Source organism: Rhinopithecus bieti, unplaced genomic scaffold (genome assembly GCF_001698545.2).
Source record: "Rhinopithecus bieti isolate Rb0 unplaced genomic scaffold, ASM169854v2 scaffold_61117, whole genome shotgun sequence".
Taxonomy (NCBI): domain Eukaryota; kingdom Metazoa; phylum Chordata; class Mammalia; order Primates; family Cercopithecidae; genus Rhinopithecus; species Rhinopithecus bieti.
This window is the reverse complement of record NW_016824934.1, coordinates 861,557-888,655: the sequence shown is the minus strand read 5'-3', so window position 1 is coordinate 888,655 and position 27,099 is coordinate 861,557. Positions and strand designations below refer to the sequence as shown.

Genomic DNA, 27,099 nt, shown 5'->3' with positions numbered 1-27,099 from the left:
TTACTTACATGCAGGCGGTTAATCAAATGAGTAAATAACCTAAGGGTAATGGAAGCCAGGTTTCTCACAATTAGAGAAGAGGGAAGAACCAAGGATCAGCTCTGTGTTGCTGGATTAGAATTGGGTTTTATCAGAGTAAACTCATGTGTAGTTAGGTATGTATGTATGCACGCACGTACACACACACACACACACACACACACCCTAACTCTGTTCACTGAGACAGCCTGGGAGCAGAGATGTTCCAAAAGCAATGAGCTTACTTATCACTAAAACCTTGGCTTCTAAATACCATTTTCCACTAAGAGGAACCGAGATTCTCTGGAGAAACATCTGATTCCAGGTCTGGGATAGGAAAATACAAGACGAACCTGTGACGCCAGGTGCCGTGGTTCATGCCTGTAATCCCAACACTCTGGGAGGCCGAAGCAGGTGGATCACTTGAGGTCAGGAGTTCAAGACCAGTCTGGCCAATATGGTGAAACACTGTCTTTACTAAAAATACAAAAATTAGCCAGGTGTGGTGGTTAATCCCAACTACTTGGGAGGCTGAGGCAAGGCAATCACTTGAACCTGGGAGGCAGAGGTTGCAGTGAGCCGAGATTGCACCATAGCACTCCAACCTGTGCCACGGAGTGAGATACTGCCTCAAAACCAAAACAAAACAAAACAAAACAAAAAAAACAAAAAAGAGCCTGAAACTCTTGGTTGTTTCAGCCCTTAAAGGATGATGAGGACATGTCAAAAGGATGCAGAAGCCAGCTCGACGGGGTTCCCAATGGCCAAATCAGGGACAAGCTGAGCATCAGAATTAATCACAATAGTAAAGGGTTGTAATCCACTGGATACAATGGGAAACCACAAGTTTACATCGATCGAAATTTTAAAATGAATATATGGAAAGTTTACATAGTTTCAAAGTACCCACTTACAAAATGCTTATTAATTATAAAGGGAGAGAAAATAGTAACTTGGCTGTGGAGAAGCCTAGCAGACACCCCTTTAATCAAGTGATCAAAGTGAACGTTGTTGGTATGGGACAAGTTGAAATCATGTGCCTCACTGGGCAGAACACAACATCACTTCTGTGACACTCCTGCCCAAAGTGTGTGATCTGAGCTTAATCATGAAAATACACCAGATAAGCCCAAATTGAGAGACAGTCTTCAAAATTAAGTATCAGGGTCACGAAAGTCAAGGAAAGTTGACTAACTGTTCTAAACTGAAAGAGACCAAAAAGACTTGAGAACTAGATCCAAGGCTTGATTCTGATCTAGATCCTCTTGCTATAGAGGACATGATAGGAACACCCAGTGAATCTCAGGAATGGGGTCTGCGGGTTGGATGGTGGCAGCGTGACCGTGCAAGCATCCTGAGTGTGGCAGATGCTTTGGAAAAGGGCAGCGTACTTGAATCTGCACAGATCACCAGGGGGTCTTCTTAAGATGCAGACTCACTGAGCCTGGGTGGGGCCTGAGGCTCATGGGACCTATCCAATCAGCTCCAGCTGTGCCCTTTCTGCTGGCCCAGGGACAATACTTGGATTAACGCGGCTCTAGTGAACCTATGAAGAGCACTTGCTATTTGCCTCCCAAACACCCATCTTCCCCTTCTTTTGATTCTAAACTCTAATTTTCCTTTGAGAACATTCTCTCCTGCCCTCTGTGCACCTGTTTTGAGTCAGATAGTCCCCAACACTCAGGCATGAAGTGTGCAACCTAGGCCTCTGCCATCCCATCCTCTGGCCACTGTGAAAGGTTCAAGGCTGGCCCTGAAACCCAGGCAGCGTCGGTGTATTCATCTGCTCTCACACTGCTATGAAGAAATACCCAAGACTGGGTAATTTATAAAGAAAAGAAGTTTAATTGACTCACAGTTCAGCATGGCTGGGGCGGTCTCAGGAAACTTAACAGTCATGGTGGGAGGCACCTCCTCACAAGGTAGCAGGAGAGAGAATGAGCTGAGCGAAGAGGGAAGCCCCTTATAAAACCATCAGATCTCAGGAGAACTCACTCTCAGAACAGCATTGGAGAAACCACCCCTATGATTCAATTATCTCCATCTGGTCCCGCCCTTGACACGTGGGGATTATTACAATTCAAGGTGAGATTTGGGGGAGGACGCAGAGCCAGACCATATCAGTCAGTGAAATGCAACTCTAACAAGCCTGGCTGAGTTAACACAGCCTCTACAGACCCCATTTATCTTCTGGAGCCTTCCTGAACTCCTAAGCCTTACAGCAGCTCAGGCCTTGCCTTCTGCCCTCTAACTCCAAAGGCCTCAAAGGCTTTTCTGACCCCCACATGACTCCACCACAAAGTATCCATGTGCCCTTGGGAAAATGAATTTTTGCTTCAGTTTTCACACCTATAAAATGGGATACCACTTACCTCAAAGGATTGTCCACCTAAAGTGTTTTTGCAAGGACCTGCCACAGAGTAGATGCTCAATAAATTTTTAATTGTTCACGTTGGCTTTTGGAGCCCATGACCCCACACAAAAAGAAGGGATGGCATCTTGCTGGTACATCTTAGGTCACTTTCTGTATTGATAGTGGCTCACCACAGAGTGTGGGGCCCCTGGAAGATGAAGGCAAATCTGCTAGCTACTGTTACTGTTCCCTCCGGGTTCCAACAATTCCTGCACAGTCTAGCTACTCAATTCATTCCTAGTTTGCTCCCATCCTATATCAAGTTGCCTATATAAATGCATATCAAAAGGAAATAAATTAGCAACGTTGTAGGTGCCACCGAGTGCAGGTTTTCTCACTCCCAGTCATCGCAGTCTCCTGCCAGTGAGCAGAAATCCCTTTCGACTGTCTTTATTCTACTGCCATCCTGTGGCTGGTCTGTGCCACTGCAGCACCGTGGGCCGGATGTAGCTGAGCATCTGTAGGGTCATTGTCTTCACGGTCCCCAGGAAGGGGGTCCTGAGGAGGGAGTACAGTTGAAGAGTCTGCTCAGGTCCCCCACCAGCGGGCAGGCGCCTGGTGTGAATCACCAGTCTTGACTTGGTTTCTGTTTGATGAACCTTAAGGACACGTAGTACAGGACCATGAAGCCACCGCTGAGGCCAATGACGATGAGGTAGATGGCATAGAGAGGGTACGAGTTCAGCTCCATGGCACTGAGGATCTGGAGATAGACATGCAGTGGGCTAATTAGAATGATGGGCAGCCGGACGTCCAATAATTTAGAACCCGAGGCCTCCCCGCTTACTTTATCTCCGGAGACCGCGATGGTGAAGTTCCCGAGAAGCGTTTTAAAATTTCTTCCGCTGAACTGAATCTTCATCAGCCCTTCAAAACACCACCGCAGGAAGGACACTTTGGAAATCCACGCGGGCACTGGAAACAGAGAGCCTCGTTACTCACAGGTCTCCCTCATATTCTCACGGTTTCCCCATATTCACATGGTCTCCCCCATACTCACACAGTCTTCCCATATTCCCATGGTCTCCCCATATTTGCATGATCTCCCCATATTTCCACAGTCTCCCACATATTCAGTCTCCCCATATTCCCATGGTCTCCCCATATTTGCATGATCTCCCCATATTCCCACGATCTCCTTTATATTGACACAGTCTCCCCCATATTCAGTCTTCTCATATTCCCACGGTCTCCCCATATTCCCACAGTCTCCCCCATATTCACAGTTTTCTCATATTCTCACAGTCTCCCCATATTCCCATGGTATCCCCATATTCCCATCATCTCCCCATATTCCCAGTCTCCCCCATATCCACACAGTTTCCTCATATTCCCATGGTCTCCCTATATTCTCAGTCTCCCCATATTCCCACTGTCTATATTGACATGGTCTCCTGCATAGTCACATGATCTCCCCATATTCCCACAGTCTCCCCATATTCCCACGGTCTCCCCATATTCCCATGGTCTCCCCATATTCACATGATCTGCCCATATTCCCACAGCCTCCCACATATTCCCACAGTCTCCCCATATTCCCATGGTCTCCCTATATTCTTGCAGTCTCCCCATACTCTCACCATCTCCCCATATTCCCACAGTCTCCTCATATTCTCACAGTCTCCCCGTATTCCCATGGTCTCCTTTATATTGACACAGTCTCCTGCATATTCACACAGTCTCCCCATGTTCCCATGGTGTCCCCACATTCCCACAGTCTCTCCCACCTGCACAAGGGCACATTCCACTCTCTGAGACAGGGCCGTGGTGGCTCTGGCCCAAGTTCTCTGATGAGCAAGGAGGGGAGAGAGACCAAGGGGCAAAAGGGCAGAGGGGATGCTGGGGACACAGACTGGGGCTGAGGGAGCTGAGAGGCCACGAGGTCACCCGCACGTTTGATCCATAGCAATTCTCAAGAGGGATGTGATGAGGCACCCCTGCATGTGCTGAGCTTCATGGACTGTGCGGGCTGAGGAGACTCAGCGGCCCCACACCAGAGACGATGGAGCCTGTGCCCTGATCCTATGGAGGTGGCATGGTACGGGGAGGAAAAGGAGGCAGTGAGCCCTGCCTGGATGCGTCAGGAAAGCCCTGGCAGAAGCGAGGCCCCATGGAAGGTAGGGCATGACATTCCCGGAGACAACAGCTGGCTGGCTCAGAGGTGAGAGGGTGGGGTGTGCTGGGGGCTTCAGAAAGCTGGGGAGGCTGCAGGGATTGAGCAGCCCTGGGAGGATTTGAACAAAGAGGGGCATGGGTTTGCACCTTGGAAAGCTCACTCTGCATGGCTGAGTCGAGAGGGATGTGGAGGGGCCCAGGTCACAGAGACCAGGCTACGGCAGGGGCCCAGGCTTAAACGATGGCAGCCAGGGATGGGGACACAGCCAAGCAGACATTTCAGAGAAACCCAAGGCAGAATCGACCTGGCTCACAGGTGGATGTGGAGAGGGAGAGAAAGAGTCAAGGGTGACTTCTGGGTATTGACTATGGGATAGGAGGAGGTGCATCTGGAATCTCTAATGAAATCATTCCTTTGGCCTCCAGGACAGTGGGCAAAGGCCTCTGCTTCCAGAAGGACCAGCCTTAAGTTGGATCCAAGTGACGAGTGTCCATCTCCGGATGAAAGCAGGCTTCATCCAGCCGCATGAGGCCTAACAAAGCTGGCCCAGGCCCGGGGTGCAGGCCTCACCTGTCCACAGGCTGCTCAAGTTTATCATGAAGCCCCCGGTGAGGTAGCAGGAGTTGTAGAGGGCGTTGCTGAGGAAGGAGGCCATGTGGAAGGTGGGGAGCAGGGCCGCAGTGGCCAGGGCCATAATCCTGCAACAGAAGACCACCAGCCACACCAGCAGGAAGTGCAGCAGGAAGGGCTGGAGGCCCGGCCTCAGGTTGGCCAGCCAGTAGGTGGGCATCCCATAGATGATGATGTAGGCACAGTGCTCCGGAAGCTCACCGAGGATCTGCAAAGAACAGCCCTTGCAAGGATATGAAGCCAGCACCTTCACTGCCATTATTATAAACGTTTAAAAGTATCTACACCCCCCAGTGGCAACCTTCCCTCCTGGTGATGATGAGGCTGTGGCAGGAGGGTGTGCTGGGACCCGATACGCTCAGTGCTGGCTTCCCCCTTGCAGATGCCAAGGGTTCCCTCTAGGGCAGTTCAGCCTGTTTCCCCCAGGGCAGCACTGGGCACCTGCTGTCCTAAGACCTGGTTTCAAGTCCCTACTCTCCCTGACCAGACCAAGTAGCTATGTGGTCTTGGAGAGCCATGTAGCCTCTCTGAACCTCTGCTTCCTGGGAACGCCTGCCTGGCCTGCTCGGGGGCCACAGTGAGGCTCCGAAGAGGTAAAATACAATGAGGATTTCTTTTTTTTAGATTCCTTCTGACCAGAAAACTATCATTCCTGGTCCACAATCCTGGTGTTTTGGTAAATGTTTAAAATAAAAGTTCAAGTCTCTGAAACTCCCCTAGACAATGTGACATCTGGTGGCATCTGCGACTTCACATGACCCATAGCCCCATGGTTCAGAAAAGGCTTCCTTGTAGCAGTGTTTTCTCCACACTTGCCTCCACCCTGGTGGGTGGGGGGCACTTGCTCTCAACCCTGCCCAGTCACCTTGGCAAAGAAATATGGACTAGTGGTGTACAGCCCGTCTTCCAGTTCATAGTAAAGCATTGCCCTCTCCGAGTAACCTAAAAAATAAGGGAAAGGAAAAGAGAATGAAAAAGTAGAATAAATCTACAGTGTTTCTGTTTTGGAGATTCTCTTAATACAATTCAAAGTAGTTATCATACTGCCCAAGTCTCTTATGTTTTTTTAAAAAATAGGCACAGTAGCACAGTAAAGCCACCCTAATTTAGATGTCTGATGAGGCTCTTCAGGTTTTGCAAGTCTGTAGCTCGTGTTCTGCTGTCAAATATAAATCCTGCTAGGATAGGAACAGCTAAGACTCGGTAATTTGCTTTCATCTGCATACTAATATTAACATGCAAACTTTAAAAACATGATTGTCTTGTATATCATAATCACAATGAAATCAAACCCAGAGCTCAGAGGAACACAGCTCAGAGGTGGCTGAGGTACTGCGTGGCCACGCCAGTGGCCACACTCACATTTGGAGATGACATCCAGAATGACATTGAAAGGGATGAGGGCGCCGATCATGAACAAGAGGGCGGCTGTATCCATGAAGGAGAGCTGGATGCTCCCGTGGCCAAAATAGAGGAAACCGATGGTCAGTGACATCAGACAGGCCTCTGCCCCGTGAATGAGGAGGGTGGGCAGGTCTCGGAAGTCGTTGGAAATCTGACGACTTAAAAACCAAAAGGAAGAGATGCTCAGGCAACAACATACACCAGCCCTGTGACCTTGGGAATGTCACAGTCTCGGTACGCCTCATTTTTCTCATATGCAAAATGGGGACGGTAATACCTGCCTCCTAGAGCTGCTCTGAGGATTAAATCAGAGACAGCATCTGTCCCACTGTAGGTACTCAATAAATGGTTGTTACTTTTGTCATAATGTATCAGCTTGGCAATGTTAAAGAAATGATCCCCAGGAAAAAATCAATTAGGTCCGTGAAGATGTACAGATAGGCTGGGCATGGTGGCTCACGCTTGTAATCCCAGCATTTTGGGAGGCTGAGGCAAGTGGATCACTTGAGGCCAGGAGATCAAGACCAGCCTGGCCAATGTGAAGAAACTCCATCTCTAAAACGCACAAAAAATTAGTCGGGCATGGTGGCGCACACCTGTAATCCCAGCTACTTGGGAGGCTGAGGCAGGAGAATCACCTGAACCTGGGAGGTGGAGGCTGCAGTGAGCCGAGATCACCCTAGTGCACTCCAGCTTGGGTGACAGAGATAGACTCTGTGTTTTAAAAAAAAAAAGAGATGTGTGCTCAATGATGTCTGCTGCCTCGTTGCTTGTAGTAGTAAAAGCCGGAAGATAATCTGGCCATCAAGATGGACTTAACGGGTGGGTGATTATGGCTAGATTGACTGGAATGCCGAGGAAGACCCAATCAGACAACAGGTAGAAGAGCTGCCCTCACTGAAAAGAAACCGGCTACAAACCAGCATGCAGAGTATGATCCCACTACGTTTAAAAACATGTGTGTGTATGGAAACGTCAGGAAAGACACACGCCACATAGTGCCGTCTGGTTTTCTTTGAGGGCTGGTGTGACTGGGACTTCCCTTTTTGCTAGAGATTCTCTCTTATTGTCTACATTTTTCTCAATGACCCTATGCTATTTATACGATCTTCCAGCTGGTGAGGTTGTCTTAATTTTGTTTAAAGAATAAAAGCAATAGGGCTGTTCTGTGTCACCTTGAAGATTAGTGCTGGTCCCAACAATGTTGTTTTCTTTTTTTGAGATGGGGTCTTGCTCTGCTGCCCAGGCTGGAGTGAAGGTGCAATCACGGCTCAGTGCAGCCTCCACCTCCAGGAATCAAGCAATCCTCCCACCTCAGCCTACCAGGTAGGCCCATGCCACCCTAACTGGCTAATTTTTGTAATTTTTTGCAGAGACGGGCGTTCACCATGTTGCCAGGCTGGTTTTGAACTCCTGAACTTAAGTGATCCACCCGCCACAGCCTCCCAGAGTGCTGGGATTACAGGCATAAGCCACCACGCCCCACTGGATGCTGTTTTTTCTTTCTTTCTTTTTTTTTTTTTTTTTGAGACGGAGTCTCCCTCTGTCGCCCAGGCTGGAGTGCAGTGGCCGGATCTCAGCTCACTGCAAGCTCCGCCTCCCGGGTTCAGGCCATTCTCCTGCCTCAGCCTCCCGTGTAGCTGGGACTACAGGCGCCCACCACCTCGCCCGGCTAGTTTTTTGTATTTTTAGTAGACACGGGGTTTCACCGTGTTAGCCAGGATGGTCTCGATCTCCTGACCTCGTGATCCGCCTGTCTCGGCCTCCCAAAGTGCTGGGATTACAGGCTTGAGCCACCACACCCGGCCAGGATGCTGTTTTTTCAAATGACTCTCTCTCTCATTTTCTCCTTTAAATTCACTTAAATAGAAAAGGCTTAATGTGATATACAAAGACTTGGTGGGGCAGGGGGTCAGTAATAAAAAGACAGATAATTACCGGATCAGTGTGGTAAACTGCTGCACCGCCCCAGGCATCTTCGTAGGACTCGGGAGGCAGTTGGTGTCTAGTGGGGTCAGGCTGCTGGGAGGCAGAAGATGTGGCCAGGTCATGGGGGCAGCCACCTTCTGCAGGGAGCTCTCCTCTCAGAGCCGCCCGCCACATTACCTTTCCACACAGGTGTCCTCATCAAGATCCTTCGTCTCTGCTTTCCACAGAAAGTCATCTAAGTCACGCACTTTTTCTAGAAACAGGGCTGCAAGTGACTGAGCCTTCTCCCTGGTGGCCACTTCCCGCTCTCTGCTGCGCCTGTCAATGCTGGTCAGGTCCACTGCAAGCAGGGGATGTGGAGTCATAGGTGGCCTGTTCCCTGGCACCTGCTCCCAGGTGAGGAGCTTGGCGCACGCCCAGCTCACAATGTTGATCACCCCTCGTGGGGCTCTGGGACATGCTCTCCACCTTCAGCCACGAAGCAAGGGGCAGAGCAGAGAGAGGCAGAGGGACCCCAAGGGCTGGGCCTTCACCCTGCCAGGCCTGACCACATCTGCAGAAGCCTCAGGGGAAGGGCAGTGGATCAAAAAATGGGCAACAGCAGAGGCCTCACCCAAGTCCTACTACCCAGGCTCATTTTGAGGATATCTTAGGACAGAGCAAGAGCCTTCAGAGCCAAGGGCCACGTCACAATCATGCTCTGGCTCCAACTCTAGCTGTCCAGGAAGCTTTTGATGAGGACTCAGTGCCCCTCCATGGGGAGAAGTTGGGCTGGTCAGGGGGAGGCTGAGTAGTTGGGTTCACAGTTAGTGAGAGTTCTATCCAGAGAGTGAGAGCTCTATCCAGATGGTGAGAGTTCTATCCAGGTAGATAGTGAGAGTTCTATACAGATAGATCGTGAGAGTCCTATACAGAGAGTGAGAATTCTATGCAGATAGATAGTGAGTTCTATCCAGATGGGGAAAATTCTACCCAGATAGTGAGAGTTCTATCCAGATGGTTAGAGTTCTATCCAGATGGTTAGAGTTCTATCCAGATAGATAGTGAGAGTTCTATCCAGATAGATAGTGAGAGTTCTATCCAGATAGATAGTGAGAGTTCTATCCAGAGAGTGAGAGTTCTATCCAGAGAGAGAGAATTATATCCAGAGAGTGAGAGTTCTATTCCCACACAGAGTTTTATTCAGATGGTGAGAGTTCTCTTTTCTTTCTTTCTTTCTTTTTTTTTTTTTTTGAGACAGAGTCTCACTCTGTCGCCCAGGCTGGAGTGCAGTGGCCGGATCTCAGCTTCCTGCAAACTCCGCCTCCCAGGTTTACGCCATTCTCCTGCCTCTGCCTCCCGAGTAGCTGGGACTACAGGCGCCTGCCACCTCACCCGGCTAGTTTTTTGTATTTTTTTTTAGTGGAGACGGGGTTTCACCGTGTTAGCGAGGATGGTCTCGATCTCCTGACCTCGTGATCCGCCCGTCTCGGCCTCCCAAAGTGCTGGGATTACAGGCTTGAGCCACTGCGCCCGGCCTCCAGATGGTGAGAGTTCTAACTAGAGAGTGAGAGTTCAATCCAGATAATGAGAGTTCTATCCAGATGGTGAAAGTTCTATCCAGTTAGTAAGAGTTCTATTTAGAGAGTGGGAGTTCTATCCAGACAGAGAGTGAGAGTTCTATACAGATAGATAATGAGAGTTCTATCCAGGCAGAGAGTGAGAGTTCTATCCAGACGGCAAAAGTTCTATCCAGTTATTAAGAGTTCTATCCAGAGAGAGTTCTATCCAGATAATGAGAGTTCTATCCATATGGTGAGAGTTCTATCCAGATAGTGAGAGTTCTCTCTCTCACTGAAAATTAATAACTTGGCTTCCCAGACAGCCTGCCCAAAGCAGGAGGATGTCTGGCTGGAGGGTTCCAGGGACTGGACAACTTCAGGTAGATTTATCACTGTCCCCTTGGTCTGCTGCTCTGCCCCAGGAGGGAGACAGCACACTCGGCTGGAGACCCAAGCTGATCAGCCCTGCCTCCTAAATCCCAGGGATGCTAACCTGTGGGGAGCACCAGGCAGCCCCACACCACAGCCATCCTCTTGCAGTGCCTCTGCCTTCTATCTCCAAGGCCCTGGCAATGCCAGAAAAGGCAAACTGAGCCCAGCCACAGCCAGGATCTCCCTATACCCAGCTCAGTCTAGACCCATGCATGCCTGCCCATCCTCCCTCCATTCCTTTCCCAGAGCCTTGGCTTGGCTAGAGGTGACCTACTCCTCTCTCTCCCCCTTCCCTCCTCCCATATCCTCTTTTTTTTTTTTTTTTTTTTTTTGAGATGGAGTCTCACTCTATTGCCCAGGCTGGGGTGCAGTGGCGCGATCTCAGCTCACTGCAACCTCCACCTCTCAGGTTCAAGCAATTCTCATGCCTCAGCCTCCCAAGTAGCTGGTACTATAGGCATGAGCCACTGTACCCAGTTAATTTTTATATTTTGAGTAGAGACAGGGTTTCACCATGTTGACCAGGCTGGTCTCAAACTCCTGACCTCAGGTGATCTGCCTGCCTCGGCCTCTCAAAGTGCTGGGATTACAGGTGTAAGCCACTGCACCCGGCCCTTCCTCCCCTTTTCATAACACATCTCAAGACAAGATAATGTCTAGGTGTGGTCTTATAAACCATGATGTGGCCCCCCAGTGTGCAGCACTGTGGCTCAAAACATCAGATTTTTGGGCACCCCAGGCCCCGTGTAGCTCTTGCATCCCAGGTTGGTGAGGGGTTCCTGCCCCAGGGCTTGTAGTCCAGAGCCCCCTACAGTAACCATATAAAATGTAAAAAAGAGTTTTCAGGTCTGCTGTGGACACTTGACTTCTGGTAACCCCTCTCTAGGGTTACTTAAAATTATTCCCTGGTGGCCAGGCTGGCAGGTGCCCTTTGGCCCCTATTCTGGGGATAGCTGGCCTGAGAATGACACACTGTCAGGAAGCCAGGCTGCCACCTGAGCACAGGGAGGGAGGTGACCTTTCTGTGAGTTCGTGCAGAATGTGAGTACATAGGGTGAGGGGCGGCCTGTCCTCCTGAGGTAAGGATGGTGGAGAACTTGGGACACTAGGAGGAGGGTGTGGGCAGCTGGATGAGGAGTCAGGGCCAGGGCTGGGCACCAGTCCCAGTTCTGTGCCTTACAGCTGTGCTGGAGCAGGTGTTTAGCTCTGCAGGCTCCAGGCTTCTCATCTGTAAAGATGGAGATGGCCTTGGCGTGGCAGGAGTTTGAGAGTCAAACAGGAGACCCTCTGGGCCTGGCATGTTTGGGCCCCGTGTTTGCCTTCAAGATGATCACTGTTGTCCTGTTTACTGGTGGGGTCCTTGCTACAGCTTGCCAGCCTGGGTGGAAGCTGAGGGCTCAAGTGACCTACAGGACAAGCCATGACAGCTGCCTCCCCGGGACCTGGTACAACAATGCCGCCTGTCCAGCAGCCATGCCCTTCCTCAGCACTCAGGATTTCAGGCCAGGTACCTGGGAAGGCAACTGTCCCCTGCAGAATGAAGGAAGTGGCTCACGCTCCATGAGTGTAATATGCTGAGGGTTCAGGAGCCAAGCAAAGGGTAAGTCTGGGGCTGCCAGAGCAATTTTCATATCTAGGGATTCTCTGGCCAAGGCCACCACCCTGGGCCCCCCTCTGCCACCCTGCACCCTCAGACTCCCTGCCACTGTGGGAGCACCAGGGCATGTTTTAAGATCTGGTGACTTCTTGACCTTAAAAGTTGTTTCCCTACCGAGTCTGAATAAAAATTCTGATCTTTATTGATCCCCACCCTCTTGGATTCTATGCCCTCCCATCTTTGGAGCTTGCAAGTTTCTCATCTATCATGCACAGAAGGGTGGCTATTTGTCAGAAGCTTCTATTTCCGGGCCCTCATATCTAGCATTTGACAGCTGGCAAACCACCCCCTGTTCTTCCCCATCCTTGCTCCTCCTCTCCTGAAACCTCTGGGAGTTTCTCCCCTGAATCTCTGTAGCAAGCTTGGGCAGGATTGAAGCATCGGGGAGGCCCCATGTGCCAGGTCCCTGGCTGCTGGCCTTGGGGACTCACCATAGAAGTCAGCCGGGTTGCTGTAGCGAGGACAGGGGTAGCCAATGGCTGTGAAATACTGGACCATGTGCTGGGCTGCCCCTAAGTAGATGGGGGTGCCAGACGTCATCAGAAGGACCAGATCAAACAGCCTGAAGATGTCGGAGCGAGGCTGGTGGAGGGAGATGAGCACCAGCCGGTTGCCTTTGGCCAGTCTGGACAAAGTCTTCACCAGGTTGTGTGCAGTGAAGCTGTCGAGCCCAGAGGTGGGTTCGTCGAGAATGAGGATTCCTGCCCAACAGAGAGGAGCCTGGTGAGTCGGTGGGGCTCTGGCCAGACTAAGCCAAGCCTGAGGGGACCACACAGGTCCCTCTGCCCCCATCTGCCCCCTAGGCCCTCACCTGGGTTCCACAGGAGCTGCACCCCAATGCTGACTCTCCTGCGCTCGCCCCCCGACACCCCTCGCACATACGTGTTGCCCACGCGGGTGTCAGCGCACTGCCGAAGCCGCAACTCCGCGATCACATCCTCCACCTGTGGGCCAGAAGGAGTTTTGAGACCACCCCAGGGGCCTCCTTCAGGGCTGGACACATTGTGACCCCAAGGATAAAGGCAACTGCTCCCCTGGCTGGGTTTGAAAGTGAAGGGAGACAGCTCCCGCACTTGAGTTCCAAGCTGCAACATTGGTTCCCCCTATTCTTTCCACAGGTCCCGAGCAGCCTAGATGTGCCGGGCATATGCTAGGAACATGGCCGTGTACTGGGGACCATGGCTCTCTACCCACATGGAGGCCCAGAAAACACACAAACAAATACACTCATCCCACATCTTAAAAAGTGCAATGAAGGGAACCAATGGACTGAGCTAGCTTCTGGCAGGCTGTGGGGTTTGAAAGGAGGGTAGAGGGCAGGCTGCAGCCCAGGGCGGGTGGACCGCAAGCTGAGTTGTTCAAACTCAACCTGTGGCTGGGACCTGAGGCAGGGCAGCAGGGGAAGAGGGGGGCATGGACACTGTGGCTTCTTGGACCCTGGGGGTCACCACTGGGGCCAGTTACCCTTTTGTCACGCTGGGCCTGGGAGAAAGTTCTGGGCAGCCGCATCTGGGCAATGAAGGCCAGGGTCTCTCGCACAGTCAAGTTGGGGAGCAGCTGGTCGTGCTGGCGCACGTGGGCCACGCACTTCCTCACTAGCTGAGGCGAGCTGGGCTGCCCATTGATCCAGATCTGGCCTGACTTGATCTTGCCACCGTGACCTCGGCTGGTGATCACGTCTAGCAACGAGGCTCTCCCACAACCTGCAAAGCCACCAGAGACATCCCTGAGAACAGAGCTTCTGTGGGGCCAGCCTGGCAGCCACTGCTCCCCACACACTCTCCAGGACCCTGGACTACTCTGTCCGTGCAGATGTGACCAGCCCCTGGAGAGACGGCATAGTCCCTGGACCTAGATGGGGTGGGCCCAGGACATGGAGCTCCAAGCNCAGCCGCATCTGGGCAATGAAGGCCAGGGTCTCTCGCACAGTCAAGTTGGGGAGCAGCTGGTCGTGCTGGCGCACGTGGGCCACGCACTTCCTCACTAGCTGAGGCGAGCTGGGCTGCCCATTGATCCAGATCTGGCCTGACTTGATCTTGCCACCGTGACCTCGGCTGGTGATCACGTCTAGCAACGAGGCTCTCCCACAACCTGCAAAGCCACCAGAGACATCCCTGAGAACAGAGCTTCTGTGGGGGCCAGCCTGGCAGCCACTGCTCCCCACACACTCTCCAGGACCCTGGACTACTCTGTCCGTGCAGATGTGACCAGCCCCTGGAGAGACGGCATAGTCCCTGGACCTAGATGGGGTGGGCCCAGGACATGGAGCTCCAAGCCTTCTGTCTGCAGCCAATGTGAGCACCCCTATGGGGCTGTGAGGCATGATGGCGCTGGGGGCTCAGGCCAGGCCAACCAGTGGTGTCCTGACAGGAGAAGGCTAGAGTCCTAGATGCCACAGGGCCAGGTGGTGCCTGGAGCATTTGTCCCCTCCTGCCACCAACCAAGGCCCTTTCTCCCCAAGCAAGGCTAGTGTTAACGTAACTATTTTTGGCTGGCAAACATGCCAGCAATCTCTCATTATTCAATGTTGGTTGGCTCAGAAGCTGGTTTTGTGAGGACTAATTTGGAGCATTTATAGAGTGTCTTTTAAAAATGCAAAGCCAAATCTATTTTGAGAAATAATGGAGGAAAATATAGAGAAATAATAGAAGTAGAAACGATTTTAAAACTACAGCACAGTGTACACATATGTTCTGACTGTATCTATACCCATCTCTCTCTTCTTTCCACCAGTAGTACTTTTTCTTTCTTTCTTTCTTTTTTTTTTCTTTGAGACAGAGTCCCACTCTGTTGCCCAGGCTGAAGTGCAATGGCACGATCTCAGTTCATTGCAATCTCTGCCTCCCAAGTTCAAGCAATTCTCCCTGCCTCAGCCTCCTGAGTAGCTGGGATTGCAGGCGTCTGCCACCATGCCTGGCTAATTTTTGTATTTTTAGTAGAGATGGGGTTTCACCATGTTGGTCAGGCTGGTCTTGAACTCCTGACCTCAAGTGATCCACCAGCCTTGGCCTCCCAAAGTGCATCAGTGGTATTTTTAATTCTCTTTTTTAAAAAAAAGATTCACCTAACTGAGGGTGGAAGATGGGAGGAGGGAGAGGAGCAGGAAAAATCCCTTGGATTCTAAGCTTAGTACATGGGTGATTAAGTAATCTGTACAACAAAACCCCATTACACTAGTTTACCTATATAACAAACCTACTTGTGTACCCCCAAACCTAAAATAAAGGTTAAAAAAAGATTCATTGCACTCGAGTTAACACCACCCTCTTCCAAATGATGTACTAATTGTTATTGATTTGAGAAAGTCAGCATCAGATTGGATCTAGTTTCCAAAAGCTTTCAATGAGGCTCTTTCCGTGACAGCTGTTTAAGATGTGAGTGCGGATTGGGCTCAGGCTCAGAACATCTTCCTACCGTGGAGCTAGGAATAAGCTCTTTCCACTCACCCAGATGGAGTGTTTTCTGCTTGTTTGCGTGTTTGTTTTGGAGACGGGGTCTCACTCTGTGGCCCAGACTGGAGTGCGGTGGCACGATCTCAGCTCACTACAGCTTCTGCCATCCTGGTTCAAGAGATTCCCTTGCCTCAGCCTCCCGAGTAACTGGGAATACAGGCTCCTGCCACCACACCCGGCTAATTTTTGTGTTTTTAGCAGAGACGGGGTTTCACCATGTTGGCCAGGCTGGTCTCACATCTTGGCCTCAGGTGATCTGCCTGCCTCAGCCTCCCAAAGTTCTGGGATTACAGATGTGAACCACCGTGCCCGGCCCCAGATGGAGTTTTAATTTCCTTACTGGAGAGCAAGTTTTCCAAGTTGTGTTCAAACAAACTTGTCACATGTTGAGCCAATACATGTGATAAGTCCTTCCTGCCACACAGTATGTGCTTCTTGCAGGAGGCCCCACAGCACCCAGTGCAAACCTCAAAAACCAAGAAGCTTCCCCACATGATCTCTCTGGTTACTGTGCAGAGGATCTCAGGGTAGAAGGGGCCTGTGCACTATCTCTGGGTGTACCTCATTTAAGATCCCTGAGAACATAAGTGGAGCAAAATAGCCAGGAGAGAAACCTGAGAGAGAAGCTTCAGAGCCAGGCTCCAGGGGCACAGGGGACTTCACCAACATTCACAGGGACCACGGATTCCCACTCAGAAAGCAGGAAGTCCACGTTTTCTGAGCAAAACTTTGTGAGAGTGGTGGGGAGCCTTTCTAGTGGAGGATACCTGTGGTATCCGGGGAGACTCTTTATAAGGTATGACTCACCCAAATCTCATCCAAAATTGTAATCCCCGCTTGTCGAGGGAGGGACCTGGTGGGAGGTGATTGGATCATGAAGGCAGGTTTCCCCCATGCTGTTCTCATGATAGTAAGTGAATTCTTATGAGATATGATGTTTTAAAAGTGTTTGGCAGTTCCTCCCCTCACTCTTCTCTCCTGCCACCATGTAAGATGTGCCTTGCTTCCCCTTTGCCTTCCACCATGATTGTAAGTTTCCTGAGGCCTCCCCAGGCATGAGCAACTGTGAGTCAATTAAACTTCTTTTCTTTATAAGTTACCCAGTCTCAGGTAGTTCTTTGGAGCAGAGTGAAAACGGACTAACACACCCTCCATGAACTAAGACAAAACACCCACTGGCATTCAAGACCTTTACTGAATGGCTGGAATCTCCGAGTCAGTAAACTCATCAATTGGAAACCACTTTTGATATTGCTGAATCGATAAAAGAAACTAAAATGCCTAGGGCTGTTTTCTTTTCTTTTTTTCTTTCTTTTTTGAGATAGTAGTTTGCTCTTGCTGCCCAGGCTGGAATGCAATGGCACAATCTCAGCTCACTGCAACCTCCACCTCCCAGGTTCAAGCAATTCTCCCACCTCAGCCTCCCGAGTAGCTGGGATTACAGGCATGTGCCACCACGCCCAGCTAATTTTTTTTTTTTTTCCAGTAGAGACAGGGTTTTACCATATTGGCCAGGCTGGTCTCAAACTCCTGACCTCAGGTGATTCACCTGCCTCGGCCTCCCAAAGTGCTGGGATTATAGGCATGAGCCACCACGCCCAGCCAGGCTGTTTACTTTATATTTTAAAAATTAATGGCCAGCGTTCTTTTGTGTTTGTGTTGGGCAGAGGGAGGAGGGGATGGCAGTAAAAGTCATAGGAAGTGTAGTTGATGAACCTTTCTAATAAATCATTTTAATAATTTCAGTTGCTCAGTTAAACTAAATTTGGCCTGAGACTGCCTGCATACTTTGAGTTCCCACAGAGCAAACTGCAAGCAAACTTAGTATGTAAACAAACTGCAACTTATCTTAGCAGTATATTCCCTTAAGACAGAGATTGGCTGAGACAAGTTGCTGAGTCTCAGCCAATCATGGCAGCCAAGCATCAGCCAGTCACAATCACCTGCCTCAACCTACCGACTGATGAGATCCTGTCCATACCCAACACCTGATCACATCACCCTCAAATAAATAAGGTGAACACCCAACTGTAACCAATCAGCTATTTCTGTAGAGCACTTGCTTTTTCTGTCTATAAATATCACCTGACCAAATTGCTTGGGGGAGCTCTCTGAACTGGTCCTGTTTTTGAGCGCTGCCAGATTCATTAATCATTATTTGCTCAAATAACTCTACTGTTTATTTGTCTAAAGTTTTTTTTTTGTTGTTGTTGTTATGTTTTCTGTTTTACACAGGCAAGTAAACCTGAAGTCAAACAACACTGAATCTATAGTTAAACTACCAGGAGCTGCTGGATGCAGTGGCTCACGCCTGTAAATCCCAGCACTTTGGGAGGCCAAGGCAAGCGGATCACCTGAGGCCAGGAGTTGGAGATCAGCCTGGCCGCCATGGCGAAACCACATCTCCACAAAAAATACAAAAGCAATTAGCCAGGCATAGTGGCACCCACCTGTAATCCCAGCTACTCAGAAGGCTGAGACATGAGAATCATTTGAACCCAGGAGGCGGGGGTTACAGTGAGCTGAGATCACATACTGCACTCCAGCCTAGGTGACAAAGCGAGATTGTCTCAGAAAAACAAAACCAAACCAAACCAATTAAAAAAAAAAAAAAAAAAAAACCAGGAGACTATTCAATGTAATTTATTCATTCCTTTCTAAGAGATGGGATCTTGCTCTGTTGCCCAGGCTGGAATGCAGTGACACAATCATAGCCCACTTCAGTTTTGAACTCCTGGCTCAAGCACTCCTCCTGAGTAGCTGGGATTACGGGGGCGTGGCACCCTGCCCAACTAATTTTTTAAATTAAAAAAAATTATTTTATCAATGGAGTCTCCTCCCTATGTTGCTCAGGCTAGTCTTGAACTCCTGGCCTCAAGCAGTCCTCCTGGCTCAACCTCCCAAATATTCAATATAATTCTTGCTCAACCTTTCTGAACTTTCCTCAACCACAAATTAGGGATACTGACAGCTAGAGGGTTGTATGTGTGAAGTATTAACCATGATATGACCCTAAGTAAAGACCCATGTGTCCCCTAGATGCTGGATTCAGGAAGAAAAAGCAGATACAACAAGAAACACTACTAGATGTTATAAATAAAAATACAACAGTAGGCCCATGAGGGCTCTACTTTTTTTCTTTTTCTTTTCCTTTTTTTTTTGAGATGGAGTCTCACTCTGTCACCCAGGCTGGAGTGCGGTGGCATAATCTCGGCTCAATGCAAGCTCCGCCTCCCGGGTTCATGCCATTCTCCTGCCTCAGCCTCCTGAGTGGCTGGGATTACAGGCACCCGCCACCACGCCTGGCTAATTTTTTGTATTTTTTAGTAGAGATGGGGTTTTACCATGTTAGCCAGGATGGTCTTGATCTCTTGACCTCGTGATCCACTTGCCTCGGCCTCCCAAAGTGCTGGGATTACAGGCGTGAGCCACCGCGCCCAGCTGGGATCTACTCTTTTCTTATTTAGGTCAGGATTGCAGGGACAGGGACAGAGTGAGAGGAACTTCATGACTGTGGTGCTGTTTCAGTTACAAAGTGCATTTATACATAAGATTTCATTTGATCTTTGGTTAAACAGTAAACAGAACTTATCTACCAGACGGGTGTAAAATTTGGAGCAGATGCTTACAAAATTGAGTAATCTCTACCTCTGGAAATGATTAATTAAAAGATATAATATTCTCTCTCTAACATTATGTAAGGGTGTCCCAGGGAGAAATGCGTTGATCCGAGAATCATGAAACCAAAGTTCTAGTTCTAGCTCTGCATTAAACATGTGTCCTTATGAGAATCCCTCAATTTCTCTGGATTTGAGGCTTCTCATCTGTCAAATGGAGGGAAGTGTGCGTGTGCGCGCATGATCCCGCGCAAGAGAATACTCTAGACACACTAAGGAGTAGGGAGTTTGAACACCTTCCTCTGAAAATGCTTCCAAACTGGTAGGGGAAAGAAAGGTGGAACATAATGAGAATGAACTCTGTTCCCCAAGCCCCCTTTCAGCTCAGACATTCTCTCATTTTAAAACTGGCTGTGGAAATGACAATTTGAGGCACTCCAAGAACGTGGCTCTTTGCAGACGAGTGAAGGTTGTGCTAAGTAAGATGCTGGAGAGGCTGAGAGGTGAGAATGTGGCAGGGGCTTCTGGCCATAATCAGAATGTGATTGCGGAGGAGCAACCTGAACCGATACCCCTCATGGCTGGAGGAGTCTGAAAAGAACATCACATGCTGAAGTTGTTTGCTGATCTTTCAGTCCAGGTGTTAGCCAAAGTCAGATGCTCTGGCCACAGCCCCGGGTGGACAAGAGGCACACTCATGACTCTTAACGACAGCACCTACCCACAAAAGCCAGCAAATGGAGGAGCCAGGATTTGAGCTGAGGTCTGTCTGACCCAGAACCTGTGCTCTCAACCATTCTGCTGTATTCTACTAGTCAGCAAAGAGCTCCACAAGAAGCATCCATTTGTCCAAAGGACCATTCTGCATCCCAGGAGAGAAGCCATTGCCCAGCGATTTGCCTTTCCGGTACCTGAGCTCCCTATGATGGCCAGCATCTGCCCACTTCTCACTTTGAAGCTTAGGTTCTGGATGCCTAGCTCACAAGAATTCCGGTGGCTGGGAGATGTCCAGGGCATCTTGAACTGAGCCAGGTGCTCAAACCAAGGGACCTGAGAAGCCAGGTCCACCTGTGGGGAGACATCAGAAGGTTCCTTAGAGAGCTGAATGGTTCAGAGGGCTTCAGCAACTTCTGTTCAGCATCTTCGTTCCCCAGGTGGCCCCTCTCCACAGAGGATATGTCCTCACCTACACGCAATAGGCCCCAACCCAGGTTTTACCAAACACGGAAGCAGAATCCATGCTGAGAACCTGTAGCTGCTGTTTCCAGGTCTGAAGATAAGAGGAATGAAAAGCATGTACAGGCCGGGCATTGTGGCTCATGCCTGTAATCTCAGGACTTTGGGAGGCTGAGGCAGGTGGATCACCTGAGGTCAGGAGTTCCAGACCAGCCTGACCAACATAGTAAAACCCCGTCTCTACTAAAAATACAAAAATTAGCCGGGTGTGATGGTGGGTGCCTGTAATCCCAGCTACTCGGGAGGTTGAGGCAGGAGAATCACTTGAATTTGGGAGGCAGAGATTGCAGTGAGCCAAGGTTGTGCCACTGCATCCCAGCCTGGGCAACAGAGTGAGACTCTCAAAAAAAGAAAAAAAGAAAAAAGAAAGGCATGTGCAATAGTGGTATAGAAATAAAAACAAAACATGAAGCAAAATGTCTTCACTTGATAATAGTAATTTACTAATAATTTATCAAATGTTTACTATGTGCAAGACATTGTGTTAATCACGTAACATCCATCATCTTATTCAATCCTCATTGCAAACCTGTAACACAGACACGATCAGAATCCTTGTTTTACAGATGAGGCTCAGGGCAGTTAAGTAACTTGCTCAAGGTCACACAGCTGGTAAGTGGCAGAGCAGAGAAAGGCTCATTGGCTTGTCCCAACTCACACCCACAGGAAGCCAGACTCAGGCCTCTGAAGTTCACCATCCCAGGCCCCACCGTGTTCCATCTGGGTCCCTGGGAAGGTGTGGGAATATGGATCCTTGAATCTGACCAGGGGGTTCCTGGGTGCCTCTGAAAGGTCAGTGGTTGTCTTTGCACTCTGGATGTTTTATAAGCTCCAGGGATAGTACCTTTTTTTTTTTTTTTTTTTTTTTTTTGAGACGGAGTCTCGCCTTGCCGCCCAGGCTGGAGTGCAGTGGCCGGATCCCAGCTCACTGCAAGCTCCGCCTCCCGGGTTCCCGCCATTCTCCTGCCTCAGCCTCCCGAGTAGCTGGGACTACAGGCGCCCGCCACCTCGCCTGGCTAGTTTTTGTATTTTTTAGTAGAGACGGGGTTTCACCATGTTAGCCAGGATGGTCTCGAACTCCTGACCTCGTGATCCACCCATCTTGGCCTCCCAAAGTGCTGGGATTACAGGCTTGAGCCACCGCACCCGGCCGGGATAGTACATTTTACAAAAAAAGAATATATATATATATACACACACACATATATATAAACTGATGAAATCTGAATAAAGTCTGTAGTTAATAGCATTGTACATTGTTAATTTCTTAGTGTTCATAATTATACTATGGGTATGCAAGATGTTAACATTAGGGGAAGCTGGACAATGGGTATATGGAAACACTGTATTATTTTTGCAATTTTTTCCAAAATCTAAAGTTATTTCAAAATACAGTTTAAAAAGAGTCCCAGAGACATTTTTCTATAGGTTCACACATTTTGCTTTATGTTTATACAACAATTTCATTCTCTTTCAAGCCTCTCAACCTCTAGCTCTGATATATGCCATTGATGACACCTATTGCACCTGACACGTGAGGCATCAATATGGACTGGACTCTGTCCTTGGGGGTGGAGGGCCTATAAGGTGGACCCACCCTTTTATTCCACCTGGGGAATTTCCTGGCTGTCCCTGCCTGCTCCTCTCCCCTTGAACCCAGGCGTGCCTCTACCTGGTAGTTGAGGTCTCTGACCTCCAGGGTGTTGGGCTGGCCACTGTAGGTGAAGTACAGGCTGTTGTCAGTTTCAGAGGAGAACAATCTATCCTGGAGGCCCTGTGGGAGACAGGACAGGTGAGGGGCTCCTTTGGAAGCCGCTGAGAACATAGGAGAAGACAAGGAGGAAACCGACAGGTAAGAGCAACTTCTTAGAGCCGACGTAGTTGAAAGCTCAAATTGGCAAGAGATGGGATTGCACAGGTGGAGCCTTGGAGCTTTGAGAAAATAGGAGTGCTGACAAGGGCCCATCTCCTCTTCCCTTCAGATAGAGCTTCGGGGCTTCTCCTGGGGCACCTGCCTCAGAGAACCTCAACCTCAGGCTAGTGGAGCCTGAAGCCAAGCGGCGTACGGTAAAGAGACCCAGACTCTGGACTGGAGAGAGTTCTATAAACAAACCTCTGTGCTTCGAGAACATCTGACTGGAGCGGGCAAACCCTTTGCCTTTAACTTTCCCTGCAGCTGGCTTCATATCTCCTAATGCCAACCAGACATGACACATGCAGCATATGAGAGGGAAGTAGCTGTCGAGAGTTAATGCCCAATATTCATGAAGACACCACTCTGAGAAAAGTCCTAACCAACTTCTTAGTCCTCACTAACATCTGGCATACTTCTCCTCACATCTGATTTTGATGAGGAGTTCGTGCAACGAAGCGACTGAAAATGCTGCTGGGAGCTTTGAGAGGTAGTGCCTCTCATCGCCATCATCATGTTGTTATTGTTGAAGTGGTGGTATATTTGAATGTACATTAAAAAATCAGCATTTCATGGTGTCAGCTGATACCTTTGAACGGTATTAACTATCTGCAGACCTGAATTCCTCCTATTCTGACAATTCAATCATTTAAATTATTGAGGCCCAAACAAAGAAGCAACTAGGAAGTCCCCCACCATTTCTTTTTCTTTGGATTGGGTCTTGCTGTATCACCCAAGATGGAATGCAGTGACATGACCACAGCTCACTGCATCCTCGACCTCTCAGGCTCAAGCAATCCTCCCACCTCAGCCTCCTAAGCAGCTGGGACTACCAGCATGCGCCACCATACCCAGCTAATTTTTGTATTTTTTGTAGAGACAGGGTTTCATCATGTTGGTCGCAAACTCCTGGGCTCAAGTGATCCACCCACCTCAGCCTCCCAAAGTGCTGTGATTACAGGCGTGAACCACCTCGCCTGACCTCCATTGTTTACTGCATTCAATTTTTCTTACATTTCTGTCAGGCAGGAACAAGTACATTTTCATTAACAAGTTCCCATAGACTTTCCTCCTCAAGCTACCATTCTCACACTATACATTCCTTCAATCAACCATGCACCCAACAAACGCTTATGGAGAGCCCAGAACACGCTTCAGGCTTGGAATTTGGGATGTGACAATGAAAAGGCCGTTCAAAAGCTTAGATTTTGGCAGGTAAGACAGGTGATTAGGATGGAGCGAGACAGATCAGGCAGAGAGGGAGGCTGATGGGTTTATTTTCACTGTGTACACAATGCACACACATGCTGTAGGTGAAAATAACATGAGTATGCCTTACGTGAAAATAACAAATACCATACATCAGTCTTCTTGTCTAAGTACCCCTGCAACGATGGGGGCCAGAAGTCCTTGGAAAGAACATTCCAGGTCAGTGGAGGCGGAGGGAAAGAAATTCGGTGACAGTATGCTGCAGGCGTGCTGTGGGGAACCCCCAGAGTTCTGGGAGAGCGTGAAAAACAGCAGACCAAAGTGACTTCCATTGCTTAATGTTTGAATTATCACCATAAAGACCCAAAATTATACAGAAAAAAAAAAAAATGGGAAAGAGAAACACCTAATTCAGGAGAGGGGTTATCTCTGGGGAGCGGGAAGAGATGAAAGGAGAAAGGGGACACAGTAGGAGTGCGGGATCAGGCTTCAAAGCTTTTGGTAATTGGTGGCGTGTACATGAGAGTTCTTTAAGCTGATTTGTGTACAATATTTCACAATATGTTGTCAAATTGAGAGAGCAAGCCAGTGAGTAGAACTCCAGAGTTCCATTCCCACCTCAACTCCAGCTGCCAAAGCCCCAAAGCAGGAGGGAGGTTGGGGGAGAGGAGGTAAGAAGGTCTGTGCCCCAAGCTCCTGGGGAGATTGAAAACAGCTCAGACAGATGCTGGACTCCCGGCAGATCAGCGCTTTGGCCTTGCCCCTCACTCGCCCTCTCCACCATCACTGTACACATTGCTTCGTTGTCCCATTTTTGTTGTTGTTGAATCATCAAAAAATCTTAGCCATTGCCAGCTGTGCACGGTGGCTCATGCCTGTAATCCCAGCACTTTGGGAGGCTGAGGTGGGCAGATCACCTGAGGCCAGGAGTTCAAGACCAGCCTGGCCAACACAGTGAAACCCTGTCTTTGCTAAAAATAATAAAAAAAGTGAGCCGGGCATGGTGGAGCACCCCTATAGTCCCAGCTACCCTACTCGAGAGGCTGAGGCAGGAGAATCGCTTGAACTGGGCAGGTGGAGGTGCAGGGAGCCGAGATCATGCCTTTGCACTCCAGCCTGGGCCACAGCGTGAGACTTTGTCAAAAAAAAAAAAAAAAAAATCTTATCCATTGCTAAGAGACTCATGTGGGCTAACATGCATCTTGCTGTTGTTTTTAAAATAAATATCTGCAGGAGGGATATTAGACAATGTAAATGAGCTGAGAAATTACTTCTGCTGGCCCAAACACCCCCAGGTCGGATTTAGGCATGGAGGAGGGGCTGAGGAAGGAAGGTCAGACATTTGGAGTCTGGAGCGATGTGTGGAGGTGACCTGCAGCCCAACTGGGTTCCGCTGTGCGGTACTTTGAGAAGGGGAGGGAGCTGACAGAAAGAGGAGGCAGAGCAGAAACTGGATAAGAGGAAGGGGAAAGGTGCCTGGTTCCTTGTTCCAAGGTTTGCCCCAAGCCCCTTCACTGTGGGCTGGGAAGGCAGATGTGGGCCAGCCCGGACTCCAACCACCACTGAGGGATTGTGCCTTCCAGAAGGCACAGGCAGCTCATCTTTCAGAGGAAGAAAATTCATGCCTGGGTTGGGGACGACCTCTGTTCCATTTTAAAATATTTTCCATGGCTCCCAGGAAGGATTTGTTAGACTCTTCCTGAGGTTTTGACAAACTCTCTGTATTTTTCAAATACTTAAATATCTATTCGGCTGACATCTTAATCAGTACGCCTGTCAGAACATCACTTGAATTTCCGACAGGCGACACCCAAAAAAGCAAAAGCAGGTTTATTTGTAGGTAACCAGCTCTGCTCCTGCTGGGCTACATTGTAATTTCTCCCCGTATTAACTTCTGATCGAATTCCTGAGTCAGATGCCTAGGCAAGAAGGAAACTCACAGCGTACATGTTTCTAGTTCTGAGATGAGGAGCCTGTGCCTTGCGGGGAGTGATGTACTGACGCTCGCGGCTGGAGGGTTGGCGAGGGGACACGCAGGACTTGTTCTTGGCTGAAGGAATTTTATCGAAACATTCAGCCTAGGTCACACACAGCTCTGCCTGCTGCAGGGTCTCTCTTGTCCTTCTCTGTTGCTGCTCCTGCCCATGGCATGAAGAGTGTGTGGGTTAAGGGCACTTACCACTCCAGGTGCCTAAGCTGCCAGAATTCTCTGTGCAAATGGCCCCAAGTCCATCCCCAGGGTCTGTGCACCTCCTCCCAGGCCCAACCTCCTGAGGACCTTTAGGCCAGAGAGGTATATACGTCTGTGCAGGGCAGGGCTGCCAGCAGGTAGGCAGGAGGGTGACCACCCAGGGTGTTGAGGGCCCCATGGAGTGGGATGGAGCTGAGGGGGGCAGAAAAGGGGGACAGGCTGTGGCTTGGGCTGGAAGTGGTTCCCCCGTACCAGTGCATTCTACCCAAGGCGCCTTAGAATTTCTTAATTTACACCTGACCTTTCAGGTTGTGAGGAAGATATGTCGAGACAAGAGGACAGAAACTAGAGAACACATGCTGATGTTCCCACAAAAGCCGTCTGTCACCCTGTCTCACCCATCGCTTCACTACTGAGACCAACCTGACAGCCACATGGGCAGAGGAGACACCAATGGAGTCCCCAGCATGTGTGGGCACGTTTCTATGATGGAGTCTCATTTGGAAAAAGCAAAACTGGCCAGGTGAGTGGCTCATGCCTGTAATGCCAGCACTTTGGGAGGCTGAGGAGGGTGGGTAAACTGAGGTCAGGAGTTTGAGCCTGACCAACATGGTGAAACCCTGTCTCTACTAAAAAATTCAAAATTTGCCAGGTGTGGTGGCAGGTGCCTGTAATCCCAGCTACTTGGGAGGCTGAGGCAGGAGAATCACTTGAACCCAGGAGGCAGAGCTTGCAGTGAGCCGAGATCGCACCACTGCTCTCCATCCTGGGCAACAGAGCAAGACTCTGTCTCAAAAAAAAAAAAAAAAAGAAAAAAGAAAAAGTGAAATTGTCCCACATCACACATAAGAACATGATTTCCCTAAAGGAGTGTTTCTTAGGGCAGCAAGTGACCTCAGAGGCCTCTGGGACCCTGAATCTGTTCCCCTCAGCACTTTGCCATGCAGGAAACAGTCCCATGGCCATGTCCTCACACTGCTTGCTGTCCGGGTGGTGCTAGGACAGAAGGCTCCTGAGGGAAGAGAGAAAGGTTTGATTTCTCCTGCCCGCCCACCGGGCCTGGGATGACTCCCCATTGCTCACTCACCGAGGCATCCTGGGCAGTGGTCCCTTTCGGCAGCCCTCTCTCCTCTGCCTCCTTCCCAGCCATGGGGCCCACAGGTCTGTGCCCTGGGCTGCAGCTCTCTTAGACCCAGCTGCTGCCTGCCAGGGCCAGTGTCTTCACTCTGTTTCCTGGAGCCTCCTGCCCTGGGCCCGTCTCTCCCAGCATTCCTCTCTGGCAAGCCCACCTACAAACGTGTGTGTGTTCTGCCCACTGTCAAGATAAGGACGCGCTGGCTAA

The 27,099-nt window shown here is 49.7% G+C and overlaps 1 protein-coding gene across 1 annotated transcript; it reads right to left on the bottom strand.

The window, feature by feature from the left end:
- Positions 1-1,834: 1,834 nt before the first annotated feature.
- ABCG8 (ATP binding cassette subfamily G member 8) lies at positions 1,835-26,992 on the bottom strand. The gene is made up of 13 exons (XM_017862742.1): positions 26,845-26,992; positions 22,118-22,219; positions 20,121-20,277; positions 13,605-13,843; positions 12,952-13,084; positions 12,572-12,841; positions 8,688-8,850; positions 8,520-8,603; positions 6,540-6,739; positions 6,043-6,119; positions 5,118-5,385; positions 3,219-3,346; positions 1,835-3,134 (listed from the first exon to the last, which is right to left on the bottom strand). Exons 1-13 carry the CDS (start codon positions 26,905-26,907, stop codon positions 2,997-2,999), a joined length of 2,022 nt encoding a protein of 673 aa, XP_017718231.1. The 5' UTR covers positions 26,908-26,992; the 3' UTR covers positions 1,835-2,996.
- Between the last annotated feature and the right edge of the window lie 107 nt (positions 26,993-27,099).